The sequence below is a fragment of the Anser cygnoides genome, chromosome 31 (assembly GCF_040182565.1).
Source record: "Anser cygnoides isolate HZ-2024a breed goose chromosome 31, Taihu_goose_T2T_genome, whole genome shotgun sequence".
Lineage (NCBI taxonomy): Eukaryota > Metazoa > Chordata > Aves > Anseriformes > Anatidae > Anser > Anser cygnoides.
Genome location: NC_089903.1, coordinates 1591516 through 1607814, shown reverse-complemented (window position 1 = coordinate 1607814; position 16299 = coordinate 1591516). Strand labels below are relative to the sequence as shown.

At 66.0% G+C, this 16299-nt stretch overlaps 3 protein-coding genes across 5 annotated transcripts in view; all 3 read right to left on the bottom strand.

The window, feature by feature from the left end:
- The window catches only part of LOC106049819 (polyunsaturated fatty acid lipoxygenase ALOX15B-like), a 15416-nt gene extending 12007 nt beyond the window's left edge, over window positions 1-3409 (bottom strand). The window contains exons 1-2 of the mRNA XM_066985135.1: window positions 3358-3409; window positions 255-610 (exon numbers count right to left, since the gene is read on the bottom strand). Coding sequence (XP_066841236.1) covers window positions 255-610; window positions 3358-3409 — 408 coding nt within the window. The remainder of the gene's footprint in view (window positions 1-254; window positions 611-3357) is intronic.
- LOC136786329 (polyunsaturated fatty acid lipoxygenase ALOX15B-like) lies at window positions 2636-14911 on the bottom strand. 3 transcript variants are annotated; one of them, XM_066985226.1, is made up of 13 exons: window positions 14164-14911; window positions 13990-14071; window positions 12842-12958; window positions 11821-11924; window positions 10984-11156; window positions 10203-10346; window positions 9120-9314; window positions 8261-8347; window positions 7468-7637; window positions 6474-6595; window positions 6296-6396; window positions 4489-4659; window positions 2636-3679 (listed from the first exon to the last, which is right to left on the bottom strand). In XM_066985226.1, exons 1-13 carry the CDS (start codon window positions 14768-14770, stop codon window positions 3500-3502), a joined length of 2253 nt encoding a protein of 750 aa, XP_066841327.1. In that variant the 5' UTR covers window positions 14771-14911; the 3' UTR covers window positions 2636-3499. The 3 variants fall into 3 exon arrangements, with proteins under 3 accessions (XP_066841327.1, XP_066841328.1, XP_066841330.1); XM_066985229.1 differs by lacking the exon at window positions 2636-3679 and adding an exon at window positions 5336-5399 and having other exon boundaries at window positions 4523-4659; XM_066985227.1 differs by lacking the exon at window positions 12842-12958.
- On the bottom strand, window positions 14811-16262 carry LOC136787853 (arachidonate 12-lipoxygenase, 12R-type-like). Its single transcript, XM_066985231.1, has 2 exons — window positions 15971-16262; window positions 14811-14981 (listed from the first exon to the last, which is right to left on the bottom strand). The coding sequence occupies exons 1-2, from the start codon at window positions 16115-16117 to the stop codon at window positions 14811-14813; spliced, it is 318 nt and encodes a 105-aa protein (XP_066841332.1). The 5' UTR covers window positions 16118-16262.
- Window positions 16263-16299: the final 37 nt, after the last annotated feature.

Below are 16299 nucleotides of genomic sequence, written 5' to 3'. Positions count from 1 at the left end.
AGTCCCTTCCAGTCCCTCCCAGTGCCCCCAGTCCTCTTCAGCTCCTCCTCCCCAGTGCTCCCAGTCTCTTCCAGTGCCCCCCAGTCTCGCCCAGTTCCCCCCCAGTGCCCATCCAATTCCCTCCCAGTCCCTCCCAGTGCCCTCCAGTCCCCTCCAGCTCCCCCTCCCCAGTGCTCCCCAGTGTCCCTCCCCAGTCCCCCCCAACCCCCTCCCCAGTGCTCCCAGTCCCTCCCAGTGCCCCCCAGCGCACTCACGGAGCCGGGCTGCAGGCGGTGGCCGGGCCAGGCGAGGTGGCAGGGGGGGCTCTGTCCCCTCGTCCCCACCAGGGTGACGGTGACGGGCGCCAGCGTCCCCGAGCCCCACTGCGTCCCCGTCGTCACCCGCAGCCGGTACCGGGGGGGGCCCGGGGGGGCCTCGGGGGTCTCTGGGGGGGTGTTGGGGGTCTCCGGGGGGACATCGGGGGTCTCCGGGGATTCCAGTGTCACGGGGGAGCCTGGGGGTCCTGGGGGTTTTGGGGTCCTTGGGGACACCGGGGTCCTGAGGGTCCTTGCGGTCCTGGGGGTCTTGGGGGTCACCGGGTTCCTGCTGGGTCCTTGGGGTCCTGGGGGTCCTTGGGGACACGGGGGTCCCGCTAGGTCCTGGGGGCCCTTGGGGTCTTGGGGACACTGGGGTCCTGGGGTCCTCGGGGTCTTGAGGGACCTGGGGACCTATGGGTCCTGGAGGGTCCTTGGGGACAGCGGGGTCTTGGGGGTCCTTGGGGACTCTGGTGTCCCGCTAGGTCCTGGGGGGTCCTCGGGGGTCCTCAGGGACACTGGGGTCCTTGGGGGTCTTCGGGGTCCTTGGGGACTCTGGTGTCCCGCTAGGTCCTGGGTGTCCTTGGGGTCCTGGGGGGTCCTCAGGGACACTGGGGTCCTTGGGGACACTGGGGTCTTGAGGGTCCTGGGGTCCTATGGGTCCTGGAGGGTCCTTGGGGACAGTGGGGTCCTGGTGGTCTTGGGGTCCTTTGGGCACACCGGGGTCCCGCTGAGTCCTTGGGGTCCTGGGGGACACCGGGGTCCTGGGGGTCTTGGGGTTCTCGGGGTCAGCGGGGTCCTGCTGGGTCCTGGGGGTCCTCAAGGACACCAGGGTCCCACTGGGTTCTGGAGGTCCTTGGGGTCAGGGGGGTCCTTCTGGGTTCTTGGGGTCCGGGGGGTCCTTGGGGTCCCTGGGGACACCGGGATCCCTCCACGCTCCCGGTCCTCCTCCGCTTCCCTGTGCCGCTCCCCCAGTTCCCAGCCTTGTCCCAGTCCCTCCCAGTCCCTCCCAGTGCCCACCGCACCGACCAGTCCGAGCGGTCCCTGGCCCCCCCATCCCAGTCCCCACCCACCCACAGACCCCAGTCCCACCCAGTTCCTCCCAGTGCCACCTAGTTCCGCAGACCCCAGTCCCTCCCAGTAAGACCAGTTCCGGCCCTGATTTCATCAATGGCCTTTCACCCAGTTCCACCCAGTTCCACCCCAGTTAAACCCCAGTCCCACCCCAGTTAAACCCCAGTCCCACCAGTAAGCCTCGCACCCTTTCCCACCCCTCTTACACCACTGGGCCCAGTAAGACCAGTTCCAAACCAGTTCCAAACCAGTTCCAGCCCAGTTTGGGCCACCAGGACCAAGCCCCATCCCAGTCACGCCCCAGTTCCGACCCCAGTTCCCACCACTGGGCTGGGCCCATATCCCAGTTTGGCCCAGTTTGACCCAGTAGGGCTGGGGCCCAGCCCAATGCTCCCCTGTTACACCATTGCACCAGTATGACCAGTTCCAGCTGAGCCATCTAGGTTCTTACTGGCCCATACTGGTGCACATTGTGCCATTTAGGTTCTTACTGGTCCATACTGGTGTACATTGGACCACTTAGGTTCTTACTGGTCCATACTGGTGCACACTGGCCCATTACACGTCACAAGCCCCACACATGTGTTCCCATCCCCACACGCGTGTGCCCATCCCCTTACATGTGTTATGATCACCGTACGTACATGCCCACCTTGCACACGCGTGTCCCCATCCCCTCACACGCGTGTCCCCATCCCCACACGCGTGTCCCCATCCCCACACGTTACGATCCCTGACCACGCGTGTGCCCACCCCCTTACACGCGTGTCCCTCCCCACACACGTGTGCCAATCTTCTTACACGTGTTATGATCCCACACACACGTGTTACCATCCCCACACACGTCCATCCCCTTGTGATCCCCACACACACGTGTCCATCCCCTTACACATTACAATCCCCGCACACACGTGTTCCCACCCCTGCACACGCGTGTTCCCAACCCCACATGCACACATCCGTGTCCATTCCCACATATTTTTAATGCCTGCAGACGCGTGTGCCCATCCCCTTACATGTCATGATCCCCACACACGTGTGCCCATCCCCACACACGCGTGTCCCCATGTCCACATGTGTGTTCCCAACCCTTTACATGTCATGATCCCCACACACGTGTCCAACCCCGCACACGTGTGCCCATCCCTGTACACATGTCCCCAACCCCCCCACATGTCCCCATCCCCACACACGTGTCCCCACCCCCTTACATGTTACGATCCCTGCACACGCATGTGCATCCCCACATGCATGTTCCGACCCACGCACACGCACCCAACTCCTTTATTAGCCACCTGGGTGCCACCAGGGTTGGGGACACTGGGGGACATGGGGGGGGAGGGGCACCTGGGGGTGTTGGGGCCACCTGGGGACAGGTGGGGACATGGGGGGGGGGGGCACCTGGGGACTTTGGGGGACACCTGGGGATTTGGGGACACCAGGGGCGTTGGGGACATGGGGGGGGACATGTAGGGACTTTGGGGGACCCGGGGACATGTGGGAAGATGGGGGACACCTGGGGGACGTTGGGGACACCCGGAGCCGTTGGGGACACATGGAAATGGGGGACACCCAGGGGTGCTGGGGATCTGGGGGACACCAGGGATTTGGGGGTCTCTTGGGGATGTTGGGAGACACCTGGGGACACCGAGGACACGTGGAAATGGGGGGACACCTGGGGACGTTGGGGATGTGGGAGACACCAGGGGATTTAGGGACACCTGGGGGTCTTGGGGACACGCAGGGATGTTGGGGACATTGGAGACACCTGGGGATTTGGGGACACCTGGGGACATGGGAGACACCTGGGATTTGGGGACACCTGAGGAATCTGGCGATGTGGGGACGCCTGCGGTTGTTGGGGATATGGGGAACACTTGGGGATTTGGGGACACCAAGGGATATGGGGACTCCTGAGGGTCTTGGGGACACCTGGGGACACCAGGGGACATTGGGGACGATGGGGCCGAAGTCGCTCAGATGGCGATGCCGTTCTCGATGGCGGCGGGGTCGAGGTAGGGGTAGGGCAGCGCTGGGGACATTGGGAACACCTGGGGATTTGGGGACGTGGGAGACACCTGGGGGGTCTTGGGGACACCGGTGGACTTTGGGGACGTTGGGGCCGACGTCGCTCAGATGGCGATGCTGTTCTCGATGGCGGCGGGGTCGAGGTAGGGGTAGGGCAGGGGCAGGGCGGCGTTGCGGCGCTGGACGCGCCGGGAGATGCGGGCCAGGCGGCGCTGGAAGGCGCCCAGCAGGCGCCGCGGGGCCTCCTCCGTGAAGTGCTCCTCGGGGTACGAGCCCAGCGGGCGCTGCGGGCACCGGCACCCATGGGTGGGGGGCACGGGGTGGGGCGGGGACGTAGGGGGGTCCCTTGGGGGATGTGGGGTCCCAGGGGGTGCCTTGGGGTGAGGTTGGTGTCCCTGGGGATCCCTTGGGGTGAGGTTGGGGCCATGGGGATCCCTTGGGGCCATGGGGGTCCCTTGGGGTCCCAGGAGGATGTAGGGGTCCCTTGGGGTGAGGTTGGGGTCCCAGGGTGTCCCTTGGGGGATGTGGGGTCCCAGGGGGTCCCTTGGGGTAAGGTTGGGGCCATGGGGTTCCCTTGGGGCCGGGGGGGTCCCTTGGTGTGAGGTTGGGGTCCCTGGGGGTCCCTTGGGGCCATGGGGTCCCTTGGGTCCCAGGAGGATGTGGGGGTCCCTTGGGGTGAGGTTGGGGCCCCAGAGGGTCCCTTGGTGCCATGGGGGTCCCTTGGGGTCCCAGGAGGATGTGGGGGTCCCTTGGGGTGAGGTTGGGGTCCCAGGGGTCCCTTGGGGGAGGTTGGGGCCATGGGGGTCCCTTGGGGATGTGAGGGTCCTTTGGGGTGAGGTTGGGGTCCCTTGTGGATGTGGGGGGTCCCTTGGGGTGAGGTTGGGGTCCTTTGGAAATGTGGGGGTCCCTGGGGGTCCCTTGGGGGATGTTGGGGCCACGGGGGTCCCTTGGGGGTCCCAGGGGCATCTCTTAGGGCCATGGGGGTCCCTTGGGAGAGGTCGGGGTCCCTTGGGAACATGGGGATCCCTGGGGGTCCCTTGGGAGATTTTGAGGTCCCGGGGGGGGGTCCGGGGGGGTCCTGGGGGGGGCTCACCATGTCGAGGGGCTCGTTGCGCAGCACCCAGAGGACCCCGAGGGTGATGCAGGTGGTGTTGACGGCGGGCAGCGCACCCAGGAAGTCGGCCTCGCTCAGCGGCGCCTTGCTCCGGGGGGGCGGCCTCCGCATGGCCGCCGGCAGGTTGGGCATGAAGGCACCCAGCTCGAACTGCGCCGGCACGGGCACCCATGGGACACCGGCACCCCAGGGGACCCCCAGCACCCATGGGTCCCGCGCACTCGTGGGACTCCCAGCACCCATTGGACTCCCAGCACCCATTGGACCCATGGCGCCCATAGCACCCGTGGGAGTCCCAGCACCCATGGGACCCGTGGCGCTCATAACACCCGTAGCACCCATGGGATCCCCAGCACCCACTGGATTCCCAGCACTCGTGGGACCTGCGGCGCTCATAGCACCCATAGCGCCCGTGGGATCCCAAGCACCCACAGAGCACATGGGATCCCCAGCACCCGTGGGACCCACAGCACTCATAGCACCCATGGGATCCCCAGCACCCGTGGGACCCGCAGTGCCCAGACTCCCAGCACCCACGGGACCCATGGCACTCATAGCACCCATGGGACCCACAGCGCTCATAGCACCCATAGTGCCCATGGGATCCCCAGCACCCATGGGACTCCCAGCACCCGTGGGACCCGTGGTGCCTGTCAGGCTCCCAGCACCCGTGGGACCCACAGCATTCACAGCACCCATGGGATCCCCAGCACCCACAGCACCCAATGGAGTCACGGTGCCCATAGTGCCCACGGCACCCACAGCTCCCATGGGACCACCCCCCCAGCACCCATAGGGCCTGCAGCACCCACAGCGCCCGTGGTACCTGCAGCCGCTGCAGCACCCGCAGCACCTCAGAGCACCCGCAGCACCCACGGCACCCGCGGTCCCTGCAGCATCCGTGGGGCTCAGAGCACCCGCAGCACCCACGGCACCCCACAGCTCCCATAGCGCCCCCCCAGCACCCCATAGCACCCCCACCACCCCCTCCACACCCCATAGTGCCCCACATTGCCCCCAATACCCCCCCATAGCACCCCATATCGCCCCCCACACACCCCATAGTGCCCCATACTGCCCCCCAACACCCCATAGCACCCCCCAGCACCCCCCCACCCCATAGCACACCATAGCGCCCCCCAGCACCCCATAGAACCCCATAGTGCTCCCCACACACCCCATAGCAGCCCCCCAACATTCCCCCCACACCCCATAGCATGCCACAGAGCCCCCGAGCACCCCATAGCACCCCCAACACCCCATAACACCCCCCCAACACCCCCCATATTGACCCCCCCCACCCCATAGTGCCCTTCCCACATCCCCTCCTACACCCCATAATGCCCCCCAACACCCCATGGCACCCCCAACACCCCCTTCCACACCCCACATTGTTCTCCCCATAGCACCCCATAGCAGCCCCCCACACCCCATAATGCCCCATAGCAGCCCCCCAACACCCCATAGCGCCCCCAACACACCCCGTAAAACCCCTCCAACACCCCCATAGCACCCCCAACACGCCTCAGAACTCCCCATATCGCTCTCCCCACACCCCATAGCGCCCCCCCGCCCCATAGCAGCCCCCCAACACCCCACCCCCCCACCCCATAGCACGCCATAGCATCCCCCCAACACCTCATAGCACCCCTCACACACCCCATAGTGCCCCATAACAGCCCCCCAACACCCCATATCACCCCCCTAACACCCCCCCCACCCCATATTCCCCCCCCGAACACCCCATAGCACCCCCCCCACCCCATAGCCCCCCACGGCCCCCCACCTGGCCGCTGTTGGTGGCAGCGTGGTACGCGGAGCAGGTGTAGATGATCATGGTGACGAAGGTGACGAGCTCCCGCAGGGTGCGCAGTGACGAGGGCACGCCTGGGGGGGGGGTTCGAAGCTTGCACGAGGGCCCCCCGGGACCCTTGCACGCGCGCGTGCGACACGCGGGGCCCTACCGGAGCGGCGGCGGCCGAGGAAAGCCTTGTGGAAGATCTCGACCACCCAGGCCTGCAGCTCGGGGTCGTCGCGCACGGCCGCGTCGCACGGGTAGTAGAGGCGCACCATGCCGTCCACGAAGCTGGGGGGGGGCAGGGGGGGGGGCGTGAGAGGGCACGAGGGGGCACAGGGGGGACACACAAGGGGGCACAAGGACCAACGAGAGTGCACGAGGAGGCATGAGGACGAACGAGGACAAATTAGGGGGCACAAGGGGGATGCACAAGGAGGCACGAGGGTAAATGAGGGGGCACGAGGACAAATGAGGGGGCACAAAAGGGCACAAGGGGGATGCACGAGGGGGCACAAGGGGGCACAAGGACACGCGAGGACAAATCACGGGGCATGAGGATGAACGAGGGGGCACAAAAGGGTACGAGGGGGACGCACAGGTACAAATTAAGGGGCATGAGGATGAATGAGGTGCACGAGGAGGCACAAGGACAAATGAGGATGCACGAGAGCGCACAAGAGGGATGCACGAGGACACACAAGGAGACGGGAGGACGCGTGGGAGCACATGAGGACGCGGGAGAAAGACATGAGGACGCACAGGGAAGACACGGGGACAGACAAGGGCACACAGGGAGGACACGAGGATACACAAGGACTCACGAGGATGACACAAGGATGCACGGGGAGGACATGAAGACACAGGGGGAGGCACAGGGAGGCCACGAGGAGGCACGAGGATGCACAGGGATGCATGGGGAGGAAACAAGGATGCACGGGGAGGACACGAGGACAAACAGGGAGGACACGAAGAGGCATGAGGAGGCATAAGGGCAACCTGAGGAGGCACAAGGAGGACACGAGGGGACACAAGGATGCACGAGGACACACGGGGAGGACGTGAAGAGGCACAAGGATGACGCGAGGACGCACAGGGAGGACACGAGGAGGCACGAGGACACACAGGGAGGACACAAGGATGCACGGGGGGGTGGCCCCCACCTGCGGATGGCGGCCCAGAGGCGCCGGGCGTCCTGCCCGTAGTGGTAGCCGCGGGTGCGGGTGACGCCGCGGCGCCGGAGGTCGCGGGGCAGCACCAGGTCCCCGTAGCGCAGCCTCCGCAGCCCCCGCGCCACCACGCGCAGCAGCCCCCGGCGCCCCAGGGCGATGGCCTGGGGAGGGGGGAATGGGGAGGGGGGGATCAGCAGAAGCCCCCCAGCTGCCCCCTCCAGTCACCCCAATTCAGCCCCAAATTGCCCCAACGTGGCCTCAAATCGCCCCAATCTGGCCCCAAAGCATCCCCAATTGCCCTGTTGTGGCCCCAAGTCTCCCCAATTCAGCTCCAGTTCAGCCCCAAGTCACCTCAATTCAGCCCCAAATTGCCCCAATGTGGCCCTAAATTGCCCCAATTCATCCCCAAATCATCCCCAATGACCCCAATTCAGACTCAAATCGCTCCAATGTGGCCCCAAATTGCCCCAGTCACCCCAGCACAGCCCCAAATCATCCCCAGTTGCCCCAATCCATCCCCAAATTGTCCCAAATCACCTCAAATTGCCCCAAGTCACTCCAATTTACCCCCCAATACCCCCAAATTGCCCCAACTCACCCCCAAAAGCCCCAAATCACCCCCCAGGCCCCCTCCTGTCTCCCCCCTAAATCCTCCCAAGACCCCACCACTCTCCCCCCAGACACACCTCAGAGCTCCCCCTTGCCCTCTTGGGGACCCACCCAAGCATGCCCCCCCCCCCCCCAAGGGTGCCCCCCACCCATGGAACCCCCCCCCCGGACCCACCCGGTCGAAGACACCGCCGGGGTTGAGCAGGAAGCGTCGCGCCAGCACCGCGATGTGCACCGTGTACCGTGTGTGGGGCAGCAGCAGCTGGGGGGGGGGGGGACAAGGGGGGGGGCTTTGTGCCAGTTGGCTGGGGAACCACCCCACCCAAAAAAATGGGAACTCCTCCTGATACCTGGGACCCCCTCTCAAAAAATGAGAGGCCCCAACCTGGTCCCGTCCCCCACCCGAAACACCTGGAACCCCGCATCTGGGACCCCCCCCAATACCTGGGACCCCCCTCCCCAATTTCTCCATGACCCCCATGGGACAGGTGCCCCCCACGTCCCCCCTGTGTGCCCCCATGTCCACGTGTCCCCCCCCCCATGTCCCCACACCCCCCCCATTCCTCCCATTTCCCCATTACCCCCCACACCCTTCCCCATTTCCCCAAAGTCTCCCCCATTTCCTCACGCCCCCCCATTCCCCCAATGTCCCCCCCCAATTTCCCTGATGCCCCTCATGCCCCCACATTCCCCCAATACCACAGCATCCCCCCCATTTCCCCAAAGTCCCCCGTTCCCCCAATACCCCCCACACTCCCCCAATGCCCCCTCACTTTTTCTGATGGCCCCCCCACGTCCCCAATGCTCCCCCATTCCCCCAATACCCCCCCATTCCCCCCATTTCCCCAATACCCCCCCACGCCCCCCCATTTCCCCAAAGTCCCCCCCTTACCCCAAAGTCCTCCCCATGTCCCCAATGCCCCCCATTCGCCCTATTTCCCCCCCCATTCCCCCAATTTCCCCCCAAATTTCCCCAATGGCCCCCATTCCCCCAATTTCCCCCCAAATTTCCCTGATGCCCCCCCCCCACCCACCTTATGCAGGGGGTGGCGGGGCGCCAGCTGCCGCCGGGTGGCCAGGGCGAAGACCTCCCCCAGGAGGTGGGCGCGGAGGAGGTGGGAGACGGCCTCGTGGACGTGGAACTCGGCGCTGCGCACCCACGCCTTGGCCAGCGCCCACAGCCACGGGGGGTCCCGCGGCAGGAACACGGGGCCCGGCTGCTGCGATAGCTGGGGGGCAGGGCCCTGACGTCACGAGCCGCGGGGGGGGGGGGGCGGGGGAGAGGGCGCCCCCCACCCCACCCCCACCCCCACCCCGCGCCGGCGGCGAAAAGCGGCGCCGTTCGTAAAAAAAAGAGCGGCGCCATTCATAAAGAGGCAGGTTCCATTCATAAAACGGGAGGCTCCATTCATAAAAACCCGCCGCGCCATTCATAAAAGCGGACGCGCCATTCATAAAAAAAAAAAAGCGGGGCCGTTCCTGAACAGAGACGCACCGCCCACGCAAAAGCCGCGCCCACGCCCATTCACAAAAAATGCCGCGCCCGGGGAGGCACGCCCTCCCCTCCCGCCCCGCCATTCATAAATCCCACGCCCCCGGAGCCCCCCCCCCCTCCCCCCGCTGGGTGAATGGGGAATAGGGGGGAACCCCCACAGCCCCAAATTCCCCCTTTCTGCCCTAAAACCGTGCCCACCCCAGTCTTTTGTGTCCCCCCCCGACCCCATTTACACCCCCCCGACCCTTGTGCCCCCCCCCCCAGACCCCATTTCCCACCCCGAAACCCCCGTGTCCACCCCCCAACCCCTTGACCCCCCTCCCAGACCCAATTTACCCCCCCATCAGACCCCATTCCCCACCCTGAGACCCCTGTGTAGCCCCCCCAGACCCTAGCCCCCCCCCCGGACCCCATTTCTCCCCTAGCCCCCCCTAGCCCTCATTCCCTCCCCCACACGCCCGTGTCCTGCCCAGCCTCCCCCTTCTGCCCTAACCCCCCACCCCCCCAGCCCCCATTTCCCCCCAGCCCCCCATAACCCCTTCTACCCCCCCATCCCCATTTCCCAGTGCCCCCCCCCAGCTCCCATGACCCCCCCCCAACCCCCCCGTGCCCCCCTCCCCACCTGGATGGCGAGGGGCAGCAGCTTCCCGTCGGGGCGCTGGTGCAGGAGGCAGAGGGGGGCGCAGACGAACGTGGGGCTCCCGTCGATGAGCACCCCGGGGATCCCGTCCAGCACCGAGTAGTCGGCCAGGTACACGTCCCCCTTCTGGGGGGGGGGGGGGTGTCACCACGGGGCAACACCCCCCCCCCCCCCACCGCCCCTTAACCCCTCCCCCAGGGGGCCCCAAGTCCCCTCCTGGACACCCCCCAGTATCCCCGTCCTGTAGGGGGCTTTTTGGGGTGCTGAGGTCACTGTATCGCCCCCCCCAAGGATTCTTCCCATGGGTTTCAGGGGCCCTGTCCCCCCCAGGACCCCCAAATCCCCTCCTGGAGCCCCAAATTCCCCCCCAGGTCCCCATCCCCTCCTGGACCCCCAAATCCCCCCCCCAGGTCCCCATCCTTCCCTCAGACCCCCAAATCCCTCCCCAAGTCCCCATCCCCAAACCCCCAGGTGTTGTGTCGTCCCCCCCCCCCCCCCCCCCAAGGTCCCCATCCCCTTGTGGACCCCCAAGACCCCCCTCCTGTACCTCCAACCCCCCCCACAGGTCCCTGTCCTGTCCCCCCAAATCCCTCCCCCTAAGTCCCTGTCCCTTCCTGGACCCCCAAATCCCCTCCCAGACCCCCAAGTCCCCCCCCCCCCCCCCCAGGTCTCTGTCCCCTTCCTGGACCCCCAAATCCTCCCCCAAGTCCCCCTCCTCTTCCTGGACCCCCAGACCCCCCCAGAGCCCCCCCAGTGCCCCCACCTCCATCTCCCGCTGCAGGCAGGTGTCGGGGCCCAGGCTGGGCGCCACCATGGGGGGGGTGACGGCGAAGTTGGGGGGCAGGCGGGGGCAGCGGCGCAGCAGGACGGGGTTCACCCCGCTCAGGTACTGCTCCCCGAAAAAGGCGTCGTCCCGCCAGTGCCGCACCACGTACTCTGCGGGACCGGCACCGTGTCCCCCATGGCCCCACAGCGGGGACCCCAAAACCCCACAGGGGGGACCCCAAAACCTGGATATGGGGGCCCCAAAACCCCTGACACTGGGGGAACCCTAAAAGCCCTGATAACAGGGGACCCCAAGCTCTCTGATAATAGGGGACCCCAAAACCCCACAGCAGGAATCCCCCAAACCCCTGGTAATAAGGGATCCCAAAATCCACCAGCAGAGGACCCCAAAAATCGATTGCAGGGATCCCTAAAACCCCTGAGACCAGGGGATCCCAAAACCCCACAGCGGGGACCCCAAAACCCCTAACACCAGGGGGACCCCAAAAGCCCTGATGCACAGAGTCCCCAAAACCAGGATGCGGGGGGTCCCCAAAACCCCTGACACCAGGGGTCCTCTGGTGTCTGGGCACTGTGGGGACCCCAAAACCCTGACAATGGGGTCTCCCAAAACCTGGCCACCAGGAGGAGGTGCCGCCGGTCACGCGTGTGCCGTGGCAGCGGGCGGGGTGCACACGCGTGTCCCCGTGTCCCTGTACCGGTCACACGTGTCCCCATCCTCCCGTACTCCACACGCGTGTCCCTGTGTCTCCATACCACACACACGTGTCCCCGTGTCCCCATACCGCACACGCGTGTCCCCGTGTCCCCATACCGGTGACGGGCGTGCGGTAGAAGCAGAAGACGCGCGTGATGGCCTCGATGCTCTCCCAGGACATCGGGCGGTCCAGGAAGCCCTTGAGCTTCGTCTCCAGGTTCCTGGGGACACAGGGACACATGGCACGGGGGCACACGGACATGGGGACAAAGGGACGCATGGACATGTAGCACGGGGACACGGGGATAAAGGGACGTGGGGCACGGGGACACGTAGTTTTGGGGCTCATGGGCGTGGGGACATGGGGACAAAGGGACATGAGGCACGTGGCATGGGGACAAAGGGACACGGGGACAAAGGGACACGGGGACAAAGGGACACGGGGACAAAGGGACACGGGGACAAAGGGACACGGGGACAAAGGGACACAGTTTTGGGGCTTGGGGACATGCGGACACGTGGCACAGGGACACGAGGATAAAGGGACATGGGACGTGGTGACATGGGGATAAAGGGACACACGGACACGGGGACAAAGGGACATGGGGACATTGGGATAAAGGGACATGTGGCACGGGGACACTTGGCCATGGGGCTTGGGGACATGAGACCATGGGGACAAACAGGCACAGGGACACGAGGATAAAGGGACATGGGGACACGTGGCATGGGGACATGGGAAAAGGGGGACACGTGGCCGTCAGGCATGGGGACACGGGGATAAGGGGACATATGGGACATGGGGACACCGGGATGTGAGGACACGTGGCTGTGGGACATGGGGACGTGTGGCCATGGGGTATGGGGACACGTGGGGACATCGGGATTTGGGGGACATGTGGCCATGGGGTATGGGGACATGGGGATTTGGGGACACGGGGACAAAGGGACACGGGGACACGTGGGGCCATTGGGATTCAGGGACACGAGGCCATAAAGCCACGTGGGGCCAAACGGCCACGGGGCCACGATGCCCAGGCAGACACATGGAAGGGGCGTGGCTGGGCTGCTGGGGTCAGAGGTCAGGGATCACTGGGGGTCAGATGTCAGGGGTCACACGGGGTCAGAGGTCACTCACACGGCCCCCGCCCGCAGGTAGAAGGCGGCCGCCTTGGGCAGGGAGAAGTCGAGGTCGGGGTCGGGCGCCGAGCCCAGGGGCAGCGCCCAGGGGAGGCCGGGGGCGAAGGGGGCCAGCCTGGGGGGGGGCGGGGGGGGGGAGGTGAGTGACCCCCACCCCCCCCGGGGGTGAGAGCCCCCCCCCCCGAAACACAGCCCCCCCATAAGATCGCCTATAGAGCCCCCGGAACGGAGACCCCCCCCACCCCCATAAACCCCCCCATAAGCAACCCTAAAACAAGGGCTCCCCCCGTAGCCTCCCCCAAAATAAAGCCCCCCCATAGCCCTCCCAAAATAAAGCCCCCCCCATAACTCCCCCTAAAGACCCCTCCCCCAAACACAGCCCCCCCATAAGCTCCCCTATAGAGCCCCCCAAAATGGAGACCCCCATAAGCACCCCTAAAACACGGCCTCCCCCCGTAGCCCCCCCAAATAAAGACCCCCCCCATAACCCCCCCAAAGACCCCCCCAAAACACAGCCACCCCATAAGATCCCCTATAGAGCCACCCCAAAACAGAACCCCCCCCATAAAGCCCCCCATAGGCACTCCTAAAACACGGCCTCCCCCCATAGCCCGCCCCCCCCAAAATAAAGCCCCCCGTAGCCCCCCTGAAATAAAGACCCCCCCCCCACCACCACCAATAATGTCCCCAAGGGGACCCCAACACCCCCCGGAGGGGGGGGGGGATACAGTAAAGGGGGGGGCACAAGGACATGGGGGGGGACACAAGGGACAGGAGGGGGGGGGACAGGAGGGGACTTTTTTGGGGGGGGGGGGGGGGGGGGACAGAAGGTGGCATTTTGGGGGACAATTGGGGGGGGGCAGGAGGGGACCCAGAGGACATTTTGGGGGGGAGTGTGTGGGGGGGGGACGACACAGGACAGGACATTGAGGGGGGGACAGGAGGGACACTTGGGGGGGGGCAGGAGGGGACATTTTTTTGGGGGGGGGGGACAGGACCCAGGGGACATCTGGGGGGACACCAGGAGCCCACAGGGGTCCTGGGGACAGGAATGGGGGGCACAAAGGGGACAAGGGGGGCTGGACGACACAGGTGACAAAATGGGGGGGGGGACACACGGGGGGGGGGGGGGGGGCACACACTCACCGGTACCGCCGCTGCTGCTGGGCGAGGGCACGGCGCCGGTGACGCCGCAGCAGGGGGTGACACTCCTGGGTGGGGGTCTTGGCTGGGGGGGGGGGGGACACGAGGTGACAATTTGGGGACAAAGGGGGGGGGGACAAAGGGGGGGGGGGGGTGACAAAGGCCACCGGGCCCCACCTGAGCCCTCGGGCAGCTCCCAGGTGCCAAAACCCCGCAGCCAGCGGTAGCAGGGGAAGGAGTAGCACGGGGCCACCTCCTCGGTGTCCCCAATGTCCCCCGCGGCGTAGGCGGCCTCGAGGTCATCGCCGGGGTCATCGGGGTCATCGTAGGGGTCGTCGGGGTCACAGGGGTCGTCAGGGTCGCAGGCGGCCCCAAGGTTTTCGGGGTCGGAGGGGGCGTCGGGGTCAGCGAGCTCCTCGTCGGTGTCACTCGCGTCACCGATCTCGTCCTCGGTGTCGTCGTCGTCCTCGGTGTCATCGTCACCGTCGGTGTCCTCGTCCTCCGTGTCCCCATCTTTTGGGTCCTCGTCCCCGTTTTTTGGGTTCTTATTCCCATTTTTGGAGGCCTCGTCCTCATTTTTTGGGCCCTCGTCCCCATCTTTTGGATTCTTGTCCCCAACTTTCAGGTTCTTGTCCCCATTTTTGGGGACCTCGTCCTCATTCTTCATGTTCTTATCCTCATTTTTTGGGTCTTCACCCCCATTTTTTGGGTTCTCATTCCCATTTTTGGGTCCTTGTCTCCATCTTTTGGTTCTTGTCCCCACTTTTTGGGTCCTCGTCCTCATTTTCGGGTTCTTGCCCCCAGCGTCCCCAGCTTTCGGGTCCTCATCCCGGGGGTCCTCGGGGTCCCCCTTGCCCCCACGTCCCCTCGGGCCACACGCGGAGCCCCTCAAGGAACCAGGAGCTCTGGGGCAGGCGCCCGTAGGGCTCCTTGTGCACCCGCACCAGCAGCAGCGGCCCCAGCGCCCGCGGGGCCACCACGCGGTACTCGCGCTCCTGCGGGGACATTTGGGGACATTGGGGACATCGGGGACACCGGGATCCCCACGCCCCCCCCGTCCCCTCCCAGAGTCAGGGTGGCCCCACGGGATCCCGAATCCCCCTTCGCTGGTAAATTGGGGTGGTCCCAGTGGCACCCCGCTGTCCCCAAGTGTCCTCAGCCACCCGATGGCCTCCTCCCCCCCCAATGTCCTCCCCCCCAGTGTCCCCAGGGTGGCCCCAATAGGGACCAGGGGGTCCTCAGTCCCTCCGTGTCCCCCAAAACCCAGAGACTGGGGTGTCCCCAGCCCCCAGAGTCCCCCCGACAGGGAGCGGGGTGTCCCCAACCCCCCTGGCATCCCCCCCACTGTCCCCAGGTGTCCCCAGCCCCAGGTGTCCCCCAAAACCCAACAGGGACAGGGGTGTCCCCAGCCCCCCAATGTCCCCAAAGTCCCCCCAATAACAACCGGGGTGCCCCCAGCCCCCCAGTGTCCCCAAGTGTCCCTCATGTCCCCCAACAGGAATTGGGGTGCCCCCAGCCCCCCAACATCCCTTCACATCCCCATGTCCCCAGATCCTCCAATGTCCCCCAAGAACCTACAAGGACCGGGGTGCGCCCAGCCCCCTGGGTGCCCCCAGCCCCCCAATGTCACCCAATGTTCCCATGTCCCTCAAGACCCTACAAGGACCAGGGTGCCCCCAGCTCCCCAATGTCCCCATGTCCCCCAATGTCCCCCAAGACCCTAGAAGAGCTGGGGTGCCCCCAGCCCCCCGATGTCCCCCAATATTCCCATGTCCCCCAAGACCCTACAAGGACCGGGGTGCCCCCAGCCCCCCAATGTCCCCATGTCCCCCAATGTCTCCCAAGACCCTACAAGAGTTGTGGTGCCCCCAGCCCCCCAACACCCCTGGGTGCCCCCAGCTCCCCGATGTCCCCTAACATCCCCATGTCCCCCAGAACCCTACAAGGACCGGGGTGCCCCCAGACCCCAGCCCCCCCCCCTCACCGTCCCACAGCAGAAGTCCGGCCCCCAGCCGTCCAGGCGGGTCTTGGGGCTGGCCCCCCGGGTCCCCACCAGGGTCACGGCGATGGAGTCGGCGGTGCCAGACCCGGGCTGGCTCCCAGTGTGCACCCGCACCCGGTATGAAGCCATAGCTGCCCGCCCCCGGCCCGCCGCGGCTTTAGGATGCCCCGAGACCCCGCCCCCTTAAAGCCCCGCCCCCTTAAAGCCCCGCCCATTTGAGTCACACCCGCTCGAGGCCCCGCCCCTTGAAACACCTACCCCTTGGAACACTGCCCCCAGTTGAGAAACCAACCCCTGGAGCCCCGCCCCAT